At 53.2% G+C, this 19659-nt stretch overlaps 1 protein-coding gene across 3 annotated transcripts in view; it reads left to right on the top strand.

The window, feature by feature from the left end:
• Positions 1–1604: 1604 nt before the first annotated feature.
• NRP2 (neuropilin 2) overlaps positions 1605–19659 on the top strand; it is an 89902-nt gene continuing 71847 nt past the window's right edge. For all 3 annotated transcript variants that reach the window (XM_068407447.1, XM_068407445.1, XM_068407448.1), the window contains exons 1-2: positions 1605–1807; positions 13785–13962. In XM_068407447.1, the coding sequence (XP_068263548.1) occupies positions 1735–1807; positions 13785–13962 (251 nt within the window). In that variant the 5' untranslated portion in view covers positions 1605–1734. The remainder of the gene's footprint in view (positions 1808–13784; positions 13963–19659) is intronic.

Here is a 19659-nt window from a genome sequence, read left to right as displayed (position 1 = left end):
CAAGTAGTAAATAATAGTTGCATAATTCCACATCAAAATACAATAAACAAGGCAGTAGACTCAGTTGCCACTGGCTTTGTCTTGACTTCAACAGGTGTTGGAGCACATTTGAGCCATGGAAGATGCAAAATCAGGTATCAAAACACACAGAAGGAAGAGGGATGCTGCAGCCCTCGGGGTAACAGCTAAAATATCAGTTCTATCTGTCAGGCCAAATCTGTTGCTGTCAATGAACTTCCACCGGCCTCGGAGGAACTCAGTGCGTTCGTGTGGTGTGAATGTGCTCAAACAAGTTGGCATCGTGATTTTATTGACATGAGCTGGTGATGCTACCCGTAACTGATAGACAGCAGAGTACAAAATAATTAGTCTCATCACCCTAAACGAATACCAGTGAAACGTTTGTACTTTCCCTCTCACCCACACAATGATGTATCTCACTTCTGCCACATGCCACTATCTCTTCACTAATTACCAACTAAATTACTAAAAAAAACTGAGGTAACGTAGTTTTAATCCCTTTGTCTACTGTAAAATTGGAAGTTTGAATCTATAATGTAGGGACTAATCGACAACACAAAGAATTAGTTTTTAAGTAGCTTTTTGGTGCGGGGCTTTAGGGCTCATTTCACTTGTGTGCTTTGAAATTTCACCCCAAACAGAACGGAGGTGTGAGTTAGCCCCACTTTGCCAGGTAGCGGCTTTTAAGCCTGTTGTGGTCAGTGGGTTTAAGTGGCAAGTAAATGCAAGGTCCCGGTGGTTCCAGCCCCGGGACTCCTCACCTTCCCAGGGCCAAAGGAGAACAAACTTTCTGAGCGCTCCTAAGGTGACTGTGTGAACGCTGCTCCCGGCTTGTGTTTTTAAAGAGCGGGTTTGCATTCGTCCCTTGTCGCAGCCTTTACACCGCAACATGGGTGTCAGAGGCGAGGGAGCGTGCGCTCCCCGCTCCCGCTCCGGCACGGCGGCTCCGGGTCTCGGCCGGCAGCGGCGGCAGCCCAGGAGCAGGGACAATCCTTGTCCTGATGCTCCCCCATCTGACAGTGTCTGGGTGTCTCCCCTCGCGCAGCCCTGCTCTTCGGCAGCCGTTTCCACCGGGTGTTTCGGTCCCTGCCTGCGCTGCCGGGCCGTGAGCGCCCGGGAAAGGGGCCGGCCGGCACCGCGGCCGCGGCACCGGCCGGGGGTGTCCCCGGCCCCGCGCACCGCGGAGACCGCTCCGCGCCCGTGTCCCCCCCCCCGCCCCGCTCCCCGGCGCTGCCGGAGCCCCCGTCTTTCCCCGCGGCTGCGGGCGGGGCGCGGCGCGGGCGCGGGGCGGTGCGCGGGCGGCCCGAGGGGGCGGTTGCGCGGGCGGGCGGGGGGGCGCGGGGGCGGCGCCGGCGCTGGGCGCTGACAGCCACATGCCGCCCTGCCTGAAAAGGCTGCGAGGCGCCGGCGGGGAGCGAGAGGAGGCGCAGACGGCGCCCCAGCCCGCACCGCTGCCGCCGGCGCGCCCCGGGGGATGCCGAGGCGCCGGCCCCGCGGGTCGCCCTAGGGGAGAGACGCTCCGCCGGCACCGCCCGCCCCGCAGCCCCGGCCCGGGGGAGGCCGCCGCCGCCGCCCCCCGCTGAGCCCCGCCGGAGCCGGTCGCGAGTGGGGCGCCCACGCGGGGCGCGGCGCGCCCGGGGCAGGGAGGCGAAGCCCGGCCCCGTAGCCTCGGGTGGTGGTTGTTTTTTTTTTTCTCCTAATTTCTTCCGAAGGATGGATACGTTTCTTCTCGCGTGGGGATTTCTAGGGCTGTGCTTGCCCGGCTCCGGAGGCACGGCGGAGACAGGTATGGCGCCCCCGGGGCGGGGGAGTCCTTCCCCGCCCGCCCAACTTTGGGGTGCCCGTGCGCGGTCCCGGGCGCACGCACGGAGGCTGTGCCCGGCCTCGGGCATCGCGGAGGGAATAAACGAGGGATCGGCGGCGGCGCGGGGCTTTCGCAGTACGGGCTTTGGGGGGTCGGGCGGGTGGCGGGGCGGGGATGGCGCAGCCCCCCGGCAAGGCGCGCAGCTCCCGTCGCCCGGCGTGAGGGGGCGAGGGGACGGAGCCGCATTGGAAAGTTGCGTGTCGGTTTGGGGGGGGGGGACACAGGGAAGGGAAGGGCGGGGAAGCGGTAGGGACCAGCCGCATCCCGGACACCCGCATCGGGATGCCCGCGGCCCCGTGCCGGGTTGCAACCTGGGGAAAGTTTAGGTGGGAAATTAGCATCGTGTGGCGGGGAGCGGGCAGCCGGGAGCCGCGCGGGGCGGCGCTGGGGCAGGCGAGGCTTGCGGCGGAGCCGCCCGGTGGAGGCAGCCTGCGAGCAGCCCCCGGGAGGGCCCGCCCGCCGTACGAGCGGGGCCCGCGCTTACTTCGCAAACGCCGGGGTGTCCCGGGAGCTGGCGGGGTCGTGGCAGGTTTTGGGACGCGAGTGTGTTTGTCTCGTCTTCACTTCGGAGCTCGGCGGGGCTGTCAGGAGGCGCTGGGATGAAGCCCGGGAGTTTGGTGTTGCTTCGGCTTGGGGACAGGAGAGGGGCAAGGGCAGGCTGAGGCTGGGCCCTGTGCTGCCCAGCCACTGGCTTTGGGTCTGGCCAAGGGGGACAGCAGAGTCCCCACCTGGAACAGTCACTGGAGGAAAAGGTGTGCCTCACCCAGCCGTTTGCTGCTCTCTTTGGGGCTCCTCCTGCAGTCAGCAGCCCAGGAGCTGCCTGGCAGGACGGTGGTGCCAAGCCATCAGCTGCTGAGCTGTGGGTTTCCCTTCCTGTTAGTCAGAGCCTCGGGACATGCCTCAGACAGCCCGTGGGGACACAGGGTCCTGAGCTGCAGTCTGACCCGGGCAGCGTTAGATGGTAAGGAGGGATGTGCATGCATCGGTCCCTGCCTTTCCCGCGGCCCCGGAGTGGCATGGCCACCAGCTCCTCCTTGGAAAGGGAAGCGGAGAGTCTCTGCCGCCTGAGAAAGTCTTTTTTGCAGTAGCGAAGCACAGATGTTCCCGGCAAACATGCTCTGTGTACATTGAGTTGCTGGCTGGCATCGCCTTCTTCCTTATGGTTATAAAGGAAAGGAAAAAATCCCATCTTTTGTTCAAATAGGAAAACAAATGAATAAGCACTCGATGAGGCAAAGAGAAAGGGCAAAGTCCTGGGAGGCCCCTGCTAAGTGCAACAAACAGTCTTTTCGGGTGGTCCCTGTTGCAGAGGCAGTGTCTGGTCTCCCAGAGTGGGTATTGTGCTGAGGCAGATGGGGCTGTAACCTGAGGCTGGCTCCTGAGGGTGCATTGGCCAGCCTGGCTGCGATCCCTGGGGCTGCTCAGCCTGAGTGGGTGCCTGGGTCTGTGTGTGCACCTCCTTCTATCCTCTGGTGGGCTTGGGGATCAGGACTGCTGGCTGGGAAGGGTTTTATGAGCCAACCGGGTCTCTGAGGCCGTTCAGTTGCTGTAAGAACTGTTTATTTGAACGCGGGGTTTTCCCGGCTAAGCGGAGCATCGCATGGCATTGGAGCCAGCAAGGAAGTTGTCTCCCTGCGGCTGACACCAGCGGCTGTTTGCCGAGATGTTGTGGTGCTGCAAACCCGGTCAGATGACTTTATTGCTACCCCAGCGAGCAAAGGTGTGGGGTAACGGGACGTGAACCTCGATCAGGCTGCGCTCAGCTCCAGTAAATTAGCCAGTCTAGTAAGAAAAACATGCCAGAGGTAGATGGATTTATGTTTCAGTCTGGTGTATCTGAAAGCCTTCCCCCATTATGAAAGTCCCTCTTAAGGCTCCCTAAGGGAGGTTAGTAGAGAGGGGAGATGTTTTTAATAGACAATAATATGATAATCCACATGGAAAAAAACCCTCGTGCAATATTTCTACAGTAAGAGATAAACAGTGCAGCTGCCAATTTGTATGTAGCCAAGCAAACCCTGAGATAACCATGGAGGGGAGTGGGTGGGAGACCCTGGAAGATAAATCTGAAGGCTGGATGACAGTGTGTTTTTCATCTTCCCGTAAAAAGCAATCAAGTAAGGAAGTAACAGATTTGAGTGACCCAAGTACTGAGCCGTTCAGACGATGTTTATGCAGCTCCAAGCAAAGCTAGCTCTTGAAGCCGTCCAAATAGTTTGCTTAAGAGCTAGTATTTTTAGTAATGACTTAGGAGATGTAGCAAGGTGGGGAGGGGGACCAAAACAAATTGCTGCCAAGCAGGCACATGGCCGCACACATACAAACACGCGCACACACCCACGCAACCATGGAGTGTAATGCCTTTTGCCCGTTGTGCTGTTAACTGGGCTCTTACTGGGAGCAAAAGCTTTTTTAGCCTAGGAATCAGACAGTTGTCAGGAGCATCACTGAAAACGACTGATACAAGCTCAGTGGGGGGTTCTGACCCAAGTTAGGATGCTGCATTTTGTTTTCCTAACTTTCCTGCCACAGAAAAATCACGGTGTGTGGTGTCTGTAGTGACAAGCGGGCACATTGGTCCCAGGGGGCTCTGCAGAGGCGCTTCCCATCTCCCTGCCCTGCTCCTACTCCCCCCCAGCCCCCTTCCCGGTATTTACTCTGTGTTTGGTATCTCATGCATGGCTTAGAAGGTTAAACCAAGAAAGCAGCCTGCTTTGCTGGACCAGAGAAGGCAGCACTCCCTGTCCCAGCAGCGTGCCACTCCAGGCAGGTGGGTGGGTTGGTTTCCTAGCGGAAACCTCCAGTGCTGCCGGGCTCCAGGACGCGGTGGCCTTGTATCACGGATAGCCTAAGAGGAGAAAGCATCCTTCATGGGGTTTAGGAAGCTGTTAGGTTCAGATAAGGCTGGGATCCTATCCTGTGGGACCCCCACTTGTATTAATAAGGAAAAATTAATTTTTAAGCACTGGGATTTCTGCCAAATTATATGACCTTTGACAGACCAGCTGTGCTAGGAAAATAAACCGTCTATATCTGAGACCCGTGATCCTATCTGAAATCGAAATAGAAAAAGTCGTCATTTAGCCACGATGGTGGGGGCAGATTGCAGCAGCCTGAGAGCAAACTGGAAGCCACTAAACTTGCTCTCCATTGTGCGGTGAAGTCACCGCCACCACGTCCCCATGGGGTCTCGGGAATACAGTTGTCTAATCCGGGAAGTGTGGAGGGCTGATGTGCCTGCACACACCCAAGCTGGGCTGACGGTGTCGGCATGGAGGTGGGGGCAGAAGTGGGGTGTGAAACGTTTCCAGCTCTAGCCTCACTCTGTAACAGCCCTTTGACACATTTCTAATTATAATACACACACAGACAAAGAGGTAGCAGGGCTATTTTCGAAATCCCTGTCTACACCCTGGTGGAAACTGCAATACTAGCAACAACATAAATCAGGGCTGTTGCTAGCAGTGTTGCACACGGCTTAGCGCTACAGTAGCATGGTTTTAATCATACTCAAAATCAAAGGGTCAGCCTTCTCCCTGCCTGAGCCAAATCGCAATCTCAGAAGGCCGGATCCTGAGCCAGGCTTGATGCCTGTGCAGTGAAAAGACACAAGCACAGACACGGAGGAGAGGTTTGTCAGCACGAGGTCGGCAGGCACAGGGCCAAACACTCGAAATCACAACTCGGATCTGTAACCCTTTCTATGTGCAAGTGCTGCCTGTGGATCACATGGGGGAGGACAGCTAGGGTAACGCCGGGGGGCCAGGGCCCCGACCGCAGCCTTGGTGAGGCAGCCTCTTCCCAAACTGGTTGGGGAAAGGGGTACAAGTGGTGAGTTAGCATGCAGAATAGCCCAAAGTATTACTTGCAGGGATGGATGACTGCAGGGACTTTCTGTCTGAATGCTTCTCCCTGTCTCTTCATACTTGATGGGTCAAAGAAAATGGGCTCCAGAGATGAAGTGCTGGGCTCCGAGTCTTTGAAACCTACCCTGATTTCTCCCCATGCATTTGAGACAAAGGCGAGACATCTGCCCCAGCTGTTCTGGTGGGTCACCCCTAGCTGTGAAGTGCTGTCTGTGTGGGGCTTGAATGCCTGCCTTTCTCTACGCCCCTCCTGGGAAGATGGTGAAGCCAAAAGGACACCGTCCTTTCACTCTGCTTATGTTCTGTTGAAAGGTTCCTTTGGACCCTGATTTTTAGGGGATGCATGTGGGGAGAGGAGGGAGGAAAACCCCAACCCCTTGTGCATGTAGACACATATGCACACACTTACTCATCTCCCTGGTTCCTTCTCTTTCTTCACAAGCACACAAGTCTCTACCTTTTCTCTTACACACGAAGCCCCTCTGGTCCCCCCCACCTCGCTGCCTGCCACACGCACTCCTGCGTCATTCCCTTTTCCGCGCTCATCCTCGTGTGCCCAGAGCCACTAGTCAGCTTTGTCCCTCGTGCACACCCCAGGCTCGCTCCTGCTTTCCTCTCATTCTGTTTGACCGCTGAATATGTGCTCAGCAGGAAACAATGTGTTTAAGGCACTCGCCAGAATGTGTAATAACTTCGGCACTAGTAGTGAGGCTCAGCAGTAGCTGGATTTGAGGAAGCCATCGTAAAGGCTGAAGCCGCTGCTGCTCAGCAGCGTGCACGGAGGGAGCTGCGGCAGGGCCTCCCTCCGGATGGCTCCAGAGGAGCTGCTTCTCCTCCCATCCCCTCACATCCATGGGGCCACCCGCTGCCGAGGCACTGAGTTTTGCTCTGCAGCTCCAACAGGACCCTTGGGACGGAGGGCTGAGCCAGGGGTGGTGTGGGATTCCGAGAGGCTCTGCCAGCACTTTGGGAAGAGCCAGGAATAAACTGCCATTGCCCGGTGGGGAAAGGCGGGATTCAGTTTTTGAGAAGAATGGACCCTGACAGATGGATTTGAAAAGTGTGAGGGAGCTGGGAGGGCACAGGGTGAGATGAGAGATGAGACAGGCTTTTTTTCTTCTTGGAATTGTCGTAATAACAATACTAATTAGTATTTCAGAGAGGCACTGAACACCTTTCATCAAGCCTGAGGCTCTTTAGAGAGGAATCCTAGGTGAATCCATGGCTCTTTTCTTTAATGTGTGGAACTGGAAATATCTCTCACTTTTTCCTGGCGCTCAAACCAGCCTGTTATTGATAGCATTCATGGGGGTGGCAGGTAGGCAAATTGTTTCATACTTGTATTATTTCCTAGTGTAACCTACTAGGTAGGGTGGCAGGCTGCCATGCAGGAAGCCTCTGCTTTATTTCTGCCTTTGCTGTGAGCCTTCAAGCTTCCACGAGTCTGTGTTTCCCCACCTGCGGTACTGGCAAGGTTTCCTCAGAAACTGCCTGATCTGCAGCTTGAAGGTCTCCTGAAGCTGCCACCTGTTCCTGGGAGGTGGCAGTGTGTTTCCACGAGACTTCAAACCCTTGGGAGCCTAACACAGAGGCAGGAGAAACAGGCATGATTCCTGCAATTTCAGTATGCAATTATCCCCCTCCCTTGCACGTGCATGCACACAGGCGCTCTCTCGAATGATTACCGGAGTAGCCAGGAGTTGTAATTCCAGACCCACCGATTACATTCGCAGGCAAGCTGGGAGAATTGCATGCACACATATCTATATAAAAACTAACACTATTAAGCCGGTTGCCCTATTGAAATTGCATTTGCCTGTGATATAAGATGACAAATAATGAAGTTAGCAGAGGTGGCACCATGTAAAACCAGGATATGAAATCTCATGAAAGAGACAAGGGTTGGGGTGGGGGGGAACCACCAACACCCCAAAGTGGTGACATTTAAAGGTCAAGGTTGCCACTGACTCAAGTGGTACAAAGCGGTGCCAGCCCCTGGAAGATGGCTATCCAGAACCACAGGTGTGGAAATCAGCTGAATGTCAGGGATTTCAAAGCAAATTACCTGGATTTGCGTGCAGGATTTGGCCCTCTCATTTTCCATGGTGAAGATTCAGTAGGTCTCTATTTCAGGTTTCCACTTAATTCTTCTGTGGATTAACACAAAGAAAGTGCAGGTATCAGAAATCTCCAAATCTCCTTCTCTCTCTTCCTCCCTCCAACACCCCTTCTTATTTAAAAATATTTTTAAATGATCTCTTTTTGCAAAGGCTCACAGCTAAAATGTTCCATTTGCTGAGCTGTCTGGCGTTCCCCTCTCACTGCTGTCCAGCGCTATAAAGTGAATATATTGCATCCCTCCCCAGTTGCCTTAGGAAGTGGTCAAACGGCTGCATTCCTCAACTGATGGATTGGCGCGTTCCTTTCTTGCTTAAGCCCAGACAGTGTTTTTATGAGCCTGTCTCGTGACAGGCTTGAGACACTTTGAATCAAACAAATTCCTAGTTCAGATCACAAAAGCAGTCTTTAAATTCTGCTTTGCTGTGCCTCTATTTTTAAGTGAAATCTTAGTTAAACTGGTAAAGGCCCTTGATGAAATGTTCAGGGGACTTTCCCTGGTTGTGTTAAATCCCAAGATGTGGATGTGGGTACCGCTCTGGGATGAAACGTGCGTGTAAGTTCTTTGTGTTGCTTGGGTGTGTTTGTCCATTAATTTGCTCAGGAAGCCTTTGAAGCTTTATCTCGCAATCCAAAGCAAACATGCTTCTGCTAAAATGATCTGTGCTACTGGGGATAAAATATTTAATCTTATTAGCTTCCTCTGCACTATGTCTCTCTCCTTGGCCAATGGCTAAGCTGTATCATTTAAATACAAGTTTGCATTTGTGTTCCTGCCTGATGTGAAGTTGTGCTGTACGGTTTGGGGTGAGAGCCCCAGCCATGTTAGGCATGCCCAGACTCTCCCCCAGGGCCAGAGCCTGGGGAATGGGGCAGGATGAACGTTAATGGTAATGAATCCTCAGCAGAAGAGATCTGTTTCTCCCCACCATGGCAGGGTTTGGCAAAGTGCTTGGACGCACATAGACCTTGAAAAACATTGCTTCTTGAAGAGCTGTTTGACTCTAACAGGCCTGAAACACAGGGTTTGCTGCACAAGGGCTCACGCCAAGTTCAGCAGCTCTGAGAGCAGAAGGTTGTGCATGCCAGGACCCGCTTTTTGCTGCACTGTCGGAGGGTCGGCAGGGCAAATCTCTGCCCAGTGCTGAATCCTGGGATGTAGAGATCTTCTGCGGTGGTTGGGTGAGAGTGTGGAGCTGGGCTGTGAGGGCCTCATGTGAGGAAGAGAAATAAGTAACGAGGCCAGGCAGTGCACCCCTCTGCTGTGGGACTCCAGGATCTCTCTCCCTTGCACCTTTGCTGCCCTCGAAGTGCTGCTCTTTCCAAGCATGCACAGACACCGATGCTGCTATGCTTGCCCCTAAGGCAACAAGAATGCCTTAAATTTTGTGCGCAAGCGCCGAGTTACATCCCCAAAGTAAACTGAACCCAGCAGATCAAAACACATGATAGTTTTCTGCTGGACGCTACAAGCTCTGAGAGGCTGTAGTATGTGTGTTTGTTGTGAAACGAGCCTCTCTGGTGATGATTATTTTTGTTACAGGCAGAGTTGGCTTTAGTTTCTGTGTTGAAGGTCCAACAATAATAGTGAGCCCTGCTCTCCTGGGGTGAGGGAAATCCAGAGGGGTTTAATCGGCAGGAAATTCAAGTAGGGGAACGCTCTGCTCCCGGCCTAAGGTTTCAGTGTGTGCTGATGAGGCTGCATAGCTGAAAAACCCAAGTGTGGGTGGAGGTTCCCGGGGCCTGGCTCTTGTTTTTGGGTCCCCTGAGTGATGATTGCTTGTTGCAGCCTGAAGGAGGCTTTGTCAGCCTGGATGTCTCCAGGAGGTCAGAGGAGGGAAAAAGGGCTCTGCCCCTCACAAAGGGGGAGGAGCTTAAGTGCTGATACCCATCTCTGTTGGAAACTCTGGAGTTGCCTGCCATACGCTGCGGCATTTGCAGGAGTCTGCCCTGGTGAGCCTCTCCAGGTCTTTCTTTCCCTTCCCTATGGCTTGGCAGTCATCCTCTGGGTGTAGTTCCCCTGTTGGGGTGGTCCTGCAAGGAGAGGGTTGCTGGGATAATGTAAGTCATGTGGTGGGCCTTAACGAAGTGAGGGGATCTGGGGATTTGCCATCCTGAAGACAGCCTGCTCTGACAGTGGCCGGGGAGTGCTTGACCTCTGTAGCCTCCGTTGAGGAGCCCGGCTGCTCTCCCATGGCTTCCGCCATCAGCACAGCGCTCCACTGGCCCCTTCTACCACGTGGGCTGGCAGGGGCCCCAAGCAGTTTGCTTTCAACGTCTTGCATTTTGCTTACTGAGCACGGATGTCCCCACGCACCTGGCAGGCTTGGCTTTATACTTCAGAATTTAATTTTAATTTTATTAAGTGAATTCAGGGCTGGCAAAAGCTGCCAGAGCCCATTAGCTGTGGAGCACGTCTTGCTTCCAAAGTACACAGCCTGGGCAGCAGCCATGCCACTCACCTTTTTTTCTTCTTTTTGTTTTTATTTTTGTGTGGATTCAATGCATCAGTTTGAAAGGACACATTATGTAGAAGCTTGACCCTCTACTGTGTACAAACAGGCCTGATTTTATACAGAAGCAAATGTTGGCATGTCTGCTGAGGCAAACCCTTTGCACGTCAGTGGGCACAGTGATAGATTTTTTTTTTTTTGTTGCAGGTGTTTATATGCTAGATACCAGTGAATCAAAAGAGAAAAAGCCTGACAGAACAATTACAAAGATATTAAAGTAATTTTGCCTCTTCAGATAACTCCAAGAAGCCGCAGGTTCCCTGGTACGCCATTGCCCACCACGTGGCCTGGTGCTGTGCATGGACAAGGCAGCGCTGTACTGAAGCAGCCCCCTTCATTTCTCTGGATGTTCTTGGAAAGGGGTGAATGAGAGGACAAAACCTGTTCCTCTGAGAGACACAGTTAAGCTTTCCTGCAGGGGGAAGGCCTTCCCTGCTGCAGCAAGACGGTAGAATTTTCCTGGTGGTATCTCAACACCTGAGGGATGTGGCTGGTGCTCCTGTCCGTTCAGCGGTTTCATCTGCTTGCCCCGATTTGGTGCAGAGACCACAGTCGCAGAGAGTTGGGCTCCAGCCCCTCTAACTCAGGGTGTCCTCACTGGCACCAGCAGTTTAACTTGGGCACCGAGCTGACCTGAAATCAGGACCAAGCCCAGGGATTTCCTTAGCTCAGTCCCACTGACCTGTGATGGCCTTGCAGGGCGAAGAAAGTTTTAAGATCAGGGTAAACCTGGGTTTCTGCTCCTGAGTTCATTTGTCAGGGAAGAGCTGGGCAAGCTGGAGCCTCACACCCCTGTTCACATTGCAGTTCCCCTCCAACTGGTTGAGTTGCCAACGGGCTCACAGAGCGTTCATAGTATCCAGCACAAGTAAGGGGCTAGCAGCTCCTGAGTGGTGGTGATGTTGGTGGTATCAGCCTAGCGGGTAGCACGTGTGTTAAAGCTGGAGAGGACGGGGAGGGGATGACGAGGTGCAGAAGGATTGACTGTATTTTCATTGCTTCGAGACTTTGCCCTTTCCAAGAAAAATAATCTGCAGCTTGAATATTTCTCTTTGCTGGAGGGGGTGGACATGTGTGCAAACGAGGTGTGAATTTTTATGAGAAGGTGTGAAAGTGCGTACATGAGTGAAGTGTGAATTACACGTCTATTTGTACGTTGATGTCAACAAGTCCGTGAATTTCTTCCTTCCACGTGAATGTCTGTCTTTCTCTCTGTCCCCAAACCCGCATAGGCACGTGTGTGGGCAAATATGCTTTGCTGAGAGAAGAGATTTGTGCAAGAACATAGGTTTGTAAATGTTTGTGTGTTGAGCAAGCTCATCCGTGGAACAAAACCAGATGTTTTTTGGTATTCTCAGCTCTTCCGTGGTAGTGTTGCGATTTTCCCCCTCGTATGTTTCAGGATACTTACAGGATTATTTTAAGAAAATAAAAGGGAAGGCTGCAGAGCTGCCTTTGGGTGTGTGAGAAGAAAGTTATTTTGAAAAATTCAATGTGTTAGATGGCATGAAAAATGGGGGAAACGGAGACAGTGCTTTTTCATGGTGAAGGAAACCTCGCTCCCCCACAAAGGGCCCTCCTGCTGCCCTTGATCCCGCACAGGGCATGTGCATTCTCTGCAGGCAGCGTGCAGGCAGCAGGTTGTTTGTTCAGAGTGTTTTTTTCCAGGAAGCGTTGCCGCCGAGGGATCCGGCCTCGCTTCTGCTGCTTGCCTTGCCGTGCAAGAGTGGCGGTTCGAAGGTGGGCTGGGATGTCCCCACCGAGAGTGGGCAGACTGGTGGACAGCCCTGTCAGGGGACACCCCTGGGGCCTGGCGGACCCCATGGCAGAGGGGCAGAGCCAGACCCGCAGCATGGTTGAGCCCACACATAGGCTGTGCTGCTTTGCTTTTCTCCCAGGCAGTCCCGGGGCTTTGCAGCGAGTGCCGCTGCGGGAGGGACGGGAACAGCCCTCAGGGCCAGGGCAGTGGGGAGCACCGCGGAGACCCTCGGCCCGTGAAGCCAAAGGGGTGTGGGACGTGTGGTTACTCTCCTACACCGAGGGTGATGCTCCTCCTGTGCCTCGGCTCCCTTGGGGGCAGGGGATGTGCCTCAGGCCCCATTGCAAGGTGTGCACATGGGGCCCCATGAGAGCCCACCCGCACCCTCTCGCAGGACCAGAGCCCTCCGGGGCCGTGGGGAGGCTGTGGGGACAGCCTCGCAGTGGGGACAGCCCGCGAGGGTTTGCATCCCATTGCTTATTGTCAGGGAGGGGAAAGCCTTTCTGCAGTGCAGGGACCGGGGTCATCCTATATGCCTGCCAGCCCTGCCCTGTGAAGGGATCTTAGGGGTTTGCTGGGTTTTTGCCCATTTTGCTCTTTCTTGCCCATTTTCCTGGGTGTGGGGAGGCAATGCTGTCTTCCAGGGGCAGCTGTGACAGCCCGTGGGGCCGTGGCGCTGGGACAGGGCGGTGGCAGGGGAGGGGGGGCAGCGAGAGGCACACGATAGGGGCCCCATGGAGAAAGGGACTTTGGTTGGGATTTGTTAGCGCGTTATCAATTGACCCTGTGATGCAGATTTTCCTCCCAGCAAGTAATGCAATAATAAATCTGATTTGCAGCGTTTCATGAGATTAAATGTTTTTTTGAAGATGAAAATCACCCTCTAGGGCCTGTTCTAACCCCAAGCTGAGAGTGCTTCCTCAGCTCACCACGCAGCTGTTGCCAGCCATTTGCGGGCGAGCCCCACAAAACCACCGCTGCTGATTATCTGTGTCTGCAATTCCAACGGCTGTGTTAGCTTGAAAGGTTTCGTGGAGGCCAGTCTGCCCAAGATGGGGTGGGGGGGGGCAGGTGGGGTTGGGGAGGGAGGCACAACAAGCAGAGAAGGGCTGTCCTCATCTCTGCCACCAGCCATGCAGGTGGCCTGGTCTTGCCATCAGCCCCACCGTGCCTCAGTTTCCTTCCTTGGGACCAGCAAAACTTTCTGCACTCCTGCAGCTGTACAAAGGTCGTACGCCTCCAAATTTTTGGTGCCTCTCGAGGCACCTGTGGGAGACTGCCACACAGCAGCTTGCAAAGAAGGGATAAAGATGAGGCAGCTCCAGATGATCTGATATCATCTGTCTCTTATTTATGGCTTTGTAATTGCCTCGGCAAGAGCGTTTATTTCTCTTTTCTGGTCTGTGTGAAATGTGGTATGTAAGTGTGGCAGGAGGTGGAGGGGAAAAGTAGTAGGCTTTTTGCATAGAATAATTGCCCTTGCCCAGAGATTAATATGAAATATTAGAGTACCAAACAGATGTCAACAGCCTGGAGAATGGCCTTTATCAGACCACCCCTAGCAGTGGCCCAGAGGGACCGGCTATGTGCGGCTGATGCCCAGAACCCGTTTCAATGCCTTGTTCCTTTCTGTGTCTCTGCAGCTCAGCCGTGCGGGGGCCGCCTGAACTCCAAGGATGCCGGGTACATCACCTCCCCGGGGTACCCCAATGACTACCCTTCCCACCAGAACTGCGAGTGGGTCATCTATGCCCCTGAATCCAACCAGAAGATTATCCTCAACTTCAACCCTCACTTCGAAATCGAAAAACACGACTGCAAGTAAGAGCCTTCCTCTTCCTCTCTAGTACATAGTCACTTCTTCCTACTTTTGCCTAGCAGTGTGGGCCTTATGTTTCCTTGCACGTGAAAACAAGCATTGTCCTGAGCCCCCATAGCACTCTGTCTTGTTGCCTTTCAGGGGCAAGTGTGCCTTTACTGACTGGGTGGTTATAAGATGCTGGTTTGGACACATAGGATGAGCCTTCTCTGCACTGAATTGGTGGTTCTTAACTAAGCCTGATATCCCCTGAAAGCAAGAGCTAACTCACTTTCAACCTGAGTTTGACTTTGGTTAAAAGGCAGCTTGTTTTTCTCGGTGTCGAAGTGGCCTCACTGTCCTTTTAAACTGCGCTGGGAGAGCAGAGCAATTTCCTGGCATGTAACTAGGCAGAGGTATGGCATAGAGAGCCCTAAGGCTGGAGACCCCGGCTCGGGCCACGGGAGGCTGGGGGCTTGGGGGTCCGAGCTGTTTGGGCTGGATCTGACTCTCCACGGTGCTCATTCTGCTGTGTTTGGTAAACTGGGGATTGGTTTTGTTTGCTTTTTTTTTTTCTCTTCTAAGAAGGGACTTGGAAACTGAATGTCCAGGAAAAACAATTAACAGCTAGTAAAGAATAATTAACAGCATCAAAGGGCACCATAAAAGGCTGAGTTAATAACATGGTCTCAGCAGACATATAAACCTGTGTGTTTAATCTGGAATCCACAGCCAACTAGAGGGATGCCTGAGCTGTGAAGGAGCTTGGGGTCTCCTAAAACAGGCCTGACACAGCAGTCTTGCCAGACATGCTGATCCTGTTGATTAAAAGGGGGTTATATATGGAGAGGGGAACTCTGTTTGCAAAAAGGACAGAGGGACAGGGGAAGCATTTATGGGGCTGTAGAATCAGTCCTGTGGAGAACAAAGAATTCTGCACGGGTGTGATGTACTGAAAGTTATGAAGTGTAGAGCTGGATCCTCAGCTAACATAAATCAGCATAGCTTCTCTAATGAAGGTGTACTGATTGATGTCATTGGGGATCTCATCACCCCCTACAGATAAAGCCTGGGTTAATAAGGCTTCGAGCACCATGAACTCTCCCTGAAGTCACTGTGTATGCAAGTTGCTCAGCACTTTGCAGGATCAGTCCTGTGTTTAGAGAGGGGAGAAGGCAGAGAAAGGCTTAATGTGGGCATAGATGAACACAACAAGGCCTCAGCAGTGCATGTGAGAATGATGGTTGCTCTCAGATTTTATTATTGCTTGTACAGGCTGGATTGTATTGCCTTCTCATAGCTAATGCAGTTGCCCCAAATTCACAGTAATAGAAGCTTTATAGGCCTATATTTGTAGTCTGCAGAGTATGCAATAGGTATCGGGCAGGGTAGAGGTTGAGCTGGGCAGGAGGGACTCCAGCTTCTGCCTCTTTAAGGTCTCGGGCAAGCAAAACCAGGTTGGTCAGAGCCAGAAACCCCAGTGGGCACCTGACTTTTCCTCCACGTGTAGGAAGCTGTCAGTTTTAGATCTGAGCACCTTGGACAACTTTTGCCATGTTTTGCTCCCTGTGAGAGAGCAGGGTCTGGTCCTGAGCTGCAGGTGGTGTGTGCTGGAGGGGCTGCCTGAGCGCTGGAGATGTTGTCCCTTTGCTGCTTTCTACTTTACTGTGGCAGATCTGAGTGGCTGCTACATGGTCTCACCCTTTCCTTTTCTGCGTGCACATGCATGCAGGGAGCCTTTAGTTAAAGCAGAAAGTTTTGAGTTGGAGGGGTTTCCTCCCCCATGTGGGACATGAATGGTGGAGAGTTTGTCAGGGTCTCTGATTTAGTTCAGCTCCTGCGGCAACATTGCTCTCGAGAAACCAGGTATTAATATCAAACCTCTCCTGAAAGTGAAGTCCGCCTGCACCTTTATCCCCTCAGCTACCACCTGTGTGCAAGTGAAACAGGGTTCATCCACAGTGCACTTAGGCTTCTGCTAGCCACAGGTATGAGCTGGGAGCCAAGCTGACTTTGGGTCCCTGCTCCCCAGAGCCAGCACTGCAAAGTAGTGGGTTTGAAAGAAAACTTCATGGACAGTGGTTGAAAGGAAGCATAACTAAAGAAATGAAAACAGTGCACAATAAGCACTGCCTGGAAGAAAATGATAGGAGGGAGATTTTTTTTTTTTTGTGACCTACCAGAAGGAGACAAGTATTAACACTGTGTAATGCTTGGGCATTAAGCAGTACTAGTAGGTAGTAATATCTGTCTGAGTGTCAGAGGGTATTTTATGAAGAAACAAAGGCCTCGTTGCAGCTGCAGGTGGGAACCTTAAGAGGAACAGTTCAGCATCAAAGAAACATAGTGTCAGGGCAGAGCCCTTCTTTTGATGTCTGATCATTAATATAGAGCATGTTCACACAGAGGTGACAGGCTGATGAACCCCATTGTGGCACTCTGTCGCTGGGCAGACAAAGTTCCCCCTACTCTGGTATTGCTACCTGGTAGCTATCGGAGTGGGAGCAGGGCCAGTCTGTGCTTCCAGCTGCAAGAGGTAAACACCGTAGCCGCTTCCTCTGTAGCTTCTTCATTCGACATTTCATTTTACCTTATTAGGCTAAAATTTCTCCATCATAAAGCATAACATTTACATTCCTAAAACCCATACTAAGGCCTACAAAAATATCTGCAAAAGTCTTTCTAGTTTTACTGTGTCCTTTCTGGCCTTCCTTATATCTGCCTTAGGCTTTCCCTTGGGACGGGAGGCGTTTCCTCCTGTGTTTTGTACAGTGCCCGGCACCCTGGGGACCTCTGCGGAAAGGTCGGTGATTTCCCCTCGCCGGGCAGCTGGCCGGAAAGGGCCTGCGTACCTGGTGCTGCCCGGACGCCGGAGTGAGAGCTGGCTGCAGAGAGCGGCTTCGGCAGCCGGCTCTCCCTGCACGGAGGCGGGAGCGTCAGCCGGGGATGGACGCCCGGAGGTGGCAGCCAGGGGCGGCTGCTCGGTGCTGAGTGTTGCTATTGTTTTTCTGGAGGCACATCTGGGCTTTTATTTTTCGACTGTGTCCAGCTGCATTAAGAAGTAACTGCACCCCTACCACCACCATCATGGAAGGAGTAACTGAAGCCCCAGAACATACTCCTCCCTCTCTCTCTGTGCTTCGTCCGTGCTCTGAGGAAGCGCCCTGCTTTGGGAAGGCACTTCAGGTTAAGAAAATTTGCCTTCTCCTGGTGTTGTGGCTCTTGCGCACCAGCACGGCAGGGATCCCTGTTGCGGGAGGGTGGGCACGCTGTGATAGGGAGCATGGGACCCAGGCCATTGTTCATGCCGTCCTGCAGCCGTGGGGCCACAGCAGTAATGGCAGAGCCAAAAAGGGAAGTGTGATGCTCCAGTAAAAGACGTGCCAAACGATTCGGAAATAATTGTAATAGCCTGTCTGCTCGCCGTTTCTTCCCCTCCGTGCTGCGAGCACAGCTGTTGCTCGGGCAGTGCGGCCCTGCGCCGTCAGTGTCTGCTCTCTCAATAGGGAAGTGGCATCCAGTGGAAAAGAGCACTCTGCTGCTGCTGTGGCGAAATTTTTCCACTCCCCACGTGGCATGGTGGTAGCTGGGCAGCCTTGTGCTGCCAGGGTTTATTTGTGATCCCAGGAGCAAACTGAACCATTTGCAATAGGTGTGGAATAGAGGTGGCTGTCCCTTGGCTCGCGGTCACGTCGTTGAGCTGCCCCCTCCTTCCTAATTGCCATTTCACTGTTCTCTCTGTGCTGCTTGCTTGGAAAATCCAAGTCAGAAACCTCAGCTCTGTGTGAATCACTGCATTTATAACCACCTTTTCCATTCTTGCCTCCCTCCCACTGCTGGGCTTCTCTTTGGACCATTAAAAGCTCCCTCCCAAGACTGGCTACTGACTCTGCCGGAGGATTAGGCTGGGCAGAGCTGCCGTTGGGTGCCAGGACGTTGCTGTACACACACAGCAGAGCCATGCTCCCTCCACACTGCAGCGGATGGGCTTGTGCTCCCTCTGCAAGCAGAAGACCTTTCAGCTGAGTCATAACATCTGCACCAGAGGAACGTTATTTAGAAAAAAAAGGCCTGACTGACAATTAGACCGTGCCAGTGGGTTTTTTTGTAGCCCTTTCTGACACACAGCACAACTGGGCTTCGATGGGTGGGATTCCTGCCTGGGGAGGATTTGGGAGACTGCTGCCGTGGCTCGCAGCCCCCTCTGGTGGCACATGCCAAATCCTGGTGAAGGACTCTCGAGACAGGGACCCAGGGCTCCAAAAACGTGCAGGAGCCGCCAAATTGGAGACAGCTTGGAGCCACACAGTCAGGCTCTTCCTTCTGACTTTGGCTCCCCATGTCAAACCCTGGGGGTTTCCAGAAAAAGGGACTGGGGCCACTGTAATGAAGAAACTTATGCGGTCATCACTGTGACCTTGTAAGTGCCACAGTGGTGCCAAGAGAGTTGAACCAAGTTCAGCATCCTGGTGTGTGCTGGATACCAGACAGGCATGGCAGGAGATGTCCCTGCTCCCAGCCTGAAAGGCAGAGGGGACCAAGGTTTGGCCAGGGAAGACACCACATTCCCAGCACCTGTCTCGCAGAGCGCTGCCTGCCAGGGGACACTGGCAGCAACATGCTGGTGTTCCCAGGCCACAGTACAATGGGCGAGGCATGCGGGCTCGGCTAGCCAGTGAAGGTCTCTTATAGCAGCATGGCCATCTCCTGTGCTTCCAGGAAGCTGGGCACTAGAACTAAACAGCTCTGCATCCTTCCTAGAGAGCAGCAGAGAGGCTAGCCCCAGTCCCTTGCTCAGGCAGTGGGGGGAGCTGCAGCCAGCCCCAGTGCCCTCAGACAGGCAGGCAGCTGGTGGCTGCAGTATTCAGCCTGGCTCTCTTGACAGTCTCCTTCAAACAAGAGCATAATATTGCAAGAAGCCGTCCTTCCATCAGCAAAGGTTAAGAGTAGACAAGGCATCAATTATGGACAGCTAATTAGTAAATCCTTTGAAAAGTATGCATAATAAGCTTATTAGTAAACATATTAGAAACGGTGCAGTTCATCTTGAGATTGGGAAAATGCTTAGAAAAGAGAAGCGCATTTGGAGCACTACAGAATGCCAGGGCTTGGGGGGGTTCTTCGCTGGGATGCAAGGGGAAGTGACTGCATCTCCTGCAACACTGGGGGAGTCAAGCTTTAACTTTGCAGAGAGGGGAAGTCAAAGATGAGATGTTAAGGAAGGCATTTGCTTGCTCATACATTTGTGGCATGGGTAGCCAGAAGCAACATTTCTAACGTACAGGAAATAGTTCAGTCTGGGTAACACGACACGGCAGCTCAACTTGTCTTCAAATGAGCTTCTGCTGGTTTTTAGGTCTGTGCAGCATCCGCTGTATGGTTCGTAATTCCCGTCAAGCCCAGGTCATTTTCCGAAATGAAACATCAGTGAATAGGTTAGCTGTGACGGCGTTAGACCGGCACATGAGTTAACAGCTCAAGGTTGTCCACATCTTTCTTCTCTGCTGCCCATCTGCAGAGCTGTGAGAGCTTAGCTCACTCCGCGGCTGCGCTTCCCCGTGCCCCCAGAGCCATTCCCTGAGGGGACAGGCCAAGTCCAGGGTCTGCAGAAGGTGATGGCCTCAAAGGCACTCCCCTGGGGTTTCCTGCGTCCCGCCAGCTCACCAGCATCCGGTGCGTAGGAGTCAGATCTGGTTTTGCACCTTGTTTCCTGCTGGCAT

This window comes from Nyctibius grandis, chromosome 9, assembly GCF_013368605.1.
Source record: "Nyctibius grandis isolate bNycGra1 chromosome 9, bNycGra1.pri, whole genome shotgun sequence".
Classification (NCBI taxonomy): Eukaryota; Metazoa; Chordata; class Aves; order Nyctibiiformes; family Nyctibiidae; genus Nyctibius; species Nyctibius grandis.
The sequence above is the reverse complement of the archived record's forward strand: the minus strand, read 5'-3'. Positions and strand labels throughout refer to the sequence as shown.